General features: G+C 58.9%; 1 protein-coding gene across 1 annotated transcript in view; it reads left to right on the forward strand.

Moving 5' to 3' along the window:
- The window catches only part of LCN9 (lipocalin 9), a 16,543-nt gene that overhangs the window by 1,864 nt on the left and 10,365 nt on the right, over nt 1–4,314 (forward strand). The window contains exons 4-6 of the mRNA XM_045289348.1: nt 160–311; nt 477–493; nt 1,713–1,911. Of these exons, the coding sequence (XP_045145283.1) occupies nt 160–311; nt 477–493; nt 1,713–1,911 (368 nt within the window). The remainder of the gene's footprint in view (nt 1–159; nt 312–476; nt 494–1,712; nt 1,912–4,314) is intronic.

A 4,314-nucleotide genomic window follows, 5' to 3' on the forward strand; every position in this document is an offset into this window, starting at 1 on the left:
CACACACACACACACACACGCGCGCGCCCGCCTCCCCATGACTGCCCCCGGCCCCTGTGGCTGTCCTGCTTTTTGAAGGCTCACGGGGACAACCATGCAGGACACATCCTCCGTAGGGTGGGAGTTTCAATGGCCATGGGCCCCCCTCCACACCGGCAGGTGAGGGGCCAGGCCCAGCCTGCCATGAGGAGACCACCCTTGCTATCCGTCCCAGGACGGTCCCGAATCTGAGTCCCGCCTTCCTGAAGAGACTTAGACAAGCGTGCCAACGATACGCACTTGGCAGCACATCATCACCCTGTCGTCAAAAGGTGGGCCTCGCTGCCCCAAGCTCCTGGGAAGCTGGCATCAGGGACCCCGGGAGAAGGGTGGGTGAGCAGAGCCCACCTTCCCAGGGCTCTCAGGGTCGGGGGCGTCCCTGGGGAAAGCCCGCTGCCCAGGCTGAGATCACCTCCCGTTGCTCCCTCCCCCTCCAGAGCCCTGCTGCTAAGAGGTAAGGGAGCAGCTGAGGCGAAGCACGTGAGTGAGGCCCAGGGCAGGGGGTGAAGGGGGGACGAGGGGGGCACAGGCACAGGGCACGGGCAGCGAGAAGAAGGAAGCAGGATGGGTTGGCATGGAGCTAAGCGTGGGCCCAGGGTCCCAGACCCAGAGCTGTTTCTCAACCCACTTCTGGAAGCAAGCACATGCACACTCAAGCACACACAACTGGGCAGGGGCCTGGGGTGGAGACCGTGGAGAGAGGGGGACGGCACCCCCTCCTGTAACCGGAAGTATCCTTGCCTTGCAACAAGGGGAGGGTTTGCCCTCCTCAGACAGCCTGGCGTGCTGCTCAGCTGCCTGGGGCCCCTGGGAGGGAGGAGACCACACACCCGCAGAGTCCGCTGACTGGCTTCCTACCCCAGAATATGTGCAGTAGAGTTTTAAGGGTCTCCACACATGCATGCGAGGAACCCTGGTGGGTGGACGACCAGGGGCCACAGGGTCAGTCTGAGCCCGTCCCAGAGGGCCGCCGAGCCAGCGTCCACTCCACAACGGTGAGCGTGCGTCTGTCTGCTCCCGTAACAAGAGCCGTCTCAGAAACCCGCACGGGCAGGTCTGCCCTGGTCTGTAGGGTCGGCGCGGCAGCAGCTGATGGGAGCTTCAGTTCAAACACACCGTGTCCCCAAGAGGTGACATCAGGTGCAAGGAGTTCTGGAGGATGTAGTCTGGAGGGCGAGCACGAGGCCACAGGTGGCACCAGACTCAAAGGTCATGCCTGTGCCAGATGTCTGAGTCCCAGGGCTTCTCTGAGCTCTGGTCCCCGGCGGGAACCACTCATACCTGTTCCCGTCCAGGGCCCTGGCCCAGTCTCTCTGACACCTGGTGATGAGGTGTGTATTACACACCTTTACACTGTGGATCTGGGCAGTGGGGGGCAGGTAAACCAAATGCTGCCAGCCTCTGCTCCAGGGGCTCCAGAGAGCGTCCCCATTGCCTCCTCCTTCGGTGGTGGCGGCTGCCTTGCCACAGCACCTGCCTCCATCCTCACATGACCACCCGAGGGACACCTGTCCTTGGGATCAGGGACTCTACATTTCACCCAGAGAGCTTGACCTTCATCCCACTTGCAAAGATCCTACTTCCTAATAAAGTCTCAGTCACAAGTTACGGGGTTTCTGGCATGGGGATAGTTTGGGGGGGGACCTTCTCCAAGCCTGCTCCCCGTTCCTCAGGAACAGGGCGATCCCAGTGACAACTGCCCCCCTGAACCCCTTCCCTTCACTCCGCTGGCCCAACACGGCAGCCCCGTACTGCACCGTGGGACAGAGCAAGATAAGCAGCGTGTGGAACAGCCCAGAGCCTCCTCCCTCTCTTCCCGGCCTTTGTCCTCCCTCAAGGTTATCAGCAGGGTCAGCCGTGGGTCCAGTGCCCGCCCGCCCCCCCTGTTGTTTGTTGAAGAATGGGCGGTGTGGTCATGAGAGGCTACTGAATGGATTAAAGGAGACTGTCTGTTGCCAACCTGTGGTTATTTGTGGGTTGCAGGAGACGGTGCACTGGGCACGTATCCCAAGAAAATGGGTCCCTTTGTTCACACAGAGACGGCCACGCTGGTGTTCACAGCAGTGCATTCAGAACAGCCAGCCCTGGAAAGTAAATCGATACCGAACCACACAGAGTAAACGGGCACACAAAATAAATAGCCACTCACACTTTGCTACAAAGTGAGCACACAGGCAAATCCCACCGCCTTCCAGTCCGGGCTGCTCCAAGCACCCTGAGGACCAGAGCCCGGCGGGCTCTGAGACAAGCTCCTCGGAGGAGGAGGAGCAGCCTCACCCTTCTCCCTCAGAGCTGCTGGCGCATCTGCACCCTCGACCTTGTTGCCCTGACCGGGCCCTTCCTAGGCACCTGGTGAGGCTGGCAGAGAGGAAGGTGTCAAAAGCAGGGGGAGAAATGGCACATTGCACACATGAACACAACAATAGGGAGGCACTTCCAACCTTCCATCAGACACAGTAGGGGGCAGAGGACAATGGGACACCCCGCTAACACACCGCAAGGAAAACATCAGACGGGTGCAAATGTCCTTTAAGAATTCAGGCGAAACGGAAGTCAAGGTGGGTCACGTCTGCTCTCTGTCCAATCTCCCGGGGACAGAGTTAAAGGTAAAACCCTTGTGCTGGACAATGAGACCCAACAAGATGAGGCTCCTCATGGTTTTTCTACCCTCACCCCCCACTCCCTTTACCCCACTCCGCTCCACAGATGCCCGCCCCTGCCGCTGCTCACAGCTACTACAGTGCCCCCGCTCCACCTCTCAATTCCACCCAGAAAGCTTCCCCGTGCCCATCTACGTGCACAGCCTCTCCCTCCCTGTCCTTGTTACTGTGATGGCCAGGATTCGGGGTCAGCCTGGCTGGGCCAGGATTCTCAGCAGTTTGGCATCTGCACCCACAGCCAACCAGTTACCAAGTTGTAAACCTCCATAACAGGCTCAAGCCAGGGTGGGATGCGGGCCCTGACTCCGGTCGCACGCCTGGTCACATTGACTGATGTTTCCCTCTGGGGGGCAGCCTCCTTCCAACACAGGGCAACCTGGGAAAGCTTGCTCTGGGCCTGAGTCCCGCGTCTGACGCATTGACTCCGGTTCTGTGGCCGTGAGCCAGTGGCCAGGCTGCAGTGGTTATATGGTCCTGTCACTCCGGCCCATGGCGGTCCTGTCCACGCGTGACAGAAGCAAACACTGCCCGGTCACCAGTGCTCCGCGGATCAAGCCCACAGATGCGGCCACGGCGTCAGTCCACCTGGCTGAGGGTCTTCCTCTCGTCCTCCACCCCTCCGTGCCCCGAGCACCGTGTCCTTCTCCGGGGGCTGGTCCCTCCTGACAGCACGTCCAAAGTACGTGAGACGAGGTTCGCCTGACACCCTTGCCTCTCAGGAGCACTGTGGCCCCACTTCTTTCCATGCAGACCCGCATGTCTTGTTGGCAGGATGGGACATCCGATGCTCCGCCCACCACGGTCCTTCCTCTGTCTGTCACGATGTGGCCTGCCGGTCCAGTCGCGGGGGGTGCTGGTTTATTCAACAGTGTCACCCACACTGACGGCCGCAGCCTTTTTGGTTTGTTGTCTTCTGCTGTTGGTTTTGTTTTACGGGGGCTCTGACAGCTCTTATAACGATACATACATCCATTCTATCAGGCACTTTTATACGTATGTTGCTATCATCCTTTGCAAAACATTGTCTTTCAACTTGAGCCCTTGGTATCAGCTCCTCTTTTTCCCCTCCCCCCCCCTCACCCGACCACCCTCGTGCACCCTTGATAACTTATAAGTTATTTCTATTTCCGTGTCTTACACTGTCCATGCTCTATCCCTTCACTCATGTTTCTGTCTGTCTGTCACCCTGGGTGGCTGCAACCTTCGACCTTCATCAGCAAGGGCTTCCGGTCCTCCTCACTTTCAGCACGGAAGGCTGTGCCCCTGCACTCACCTGCACATCGCAGGTGGTTCATGAGCCCCCGCCCCTCGAGCTCGGATGCATGTTCTCCCACATGTAATACAGCTGCCTGGATGATTCGCTCCGCATCCAAATGGAGTAAGGGCGGTGAGAGGGTACACCCCTGACATATACCTTTCCTGGTGTCTCGTTCTACGGCCTCTTGGTCCAAGTGCAGGTTCCACACACGCACAGCGGCATGTTTCGGATCCCCGTTCTTCTTAGGGTTTTCCATGTGCGATTGTTAGGGTTACTGTGCCAACCTGGCCAATAGGAACTGTGGGATGAATCAGCTCGCAGTTTGATTGCAGGGCAAAGACAAAAACGGCTCTGCAA

Source organism: Echinops telfairi, unplaced genomic scaffold, assembly GCF_000313985.2.
Source record: "Echinops telfairi isolate 266 unplaced genomic scaffold, ASM31398v2 ScPeMD7_25;HRSCAF=90, whole genome shotgun sequence".
Lineage (NCBI taxonomy): Eukaryota > Metazoa > Chordata > Mammalia > Afrosoricida > Tenrecidae > Echinops > Echinops telfairi.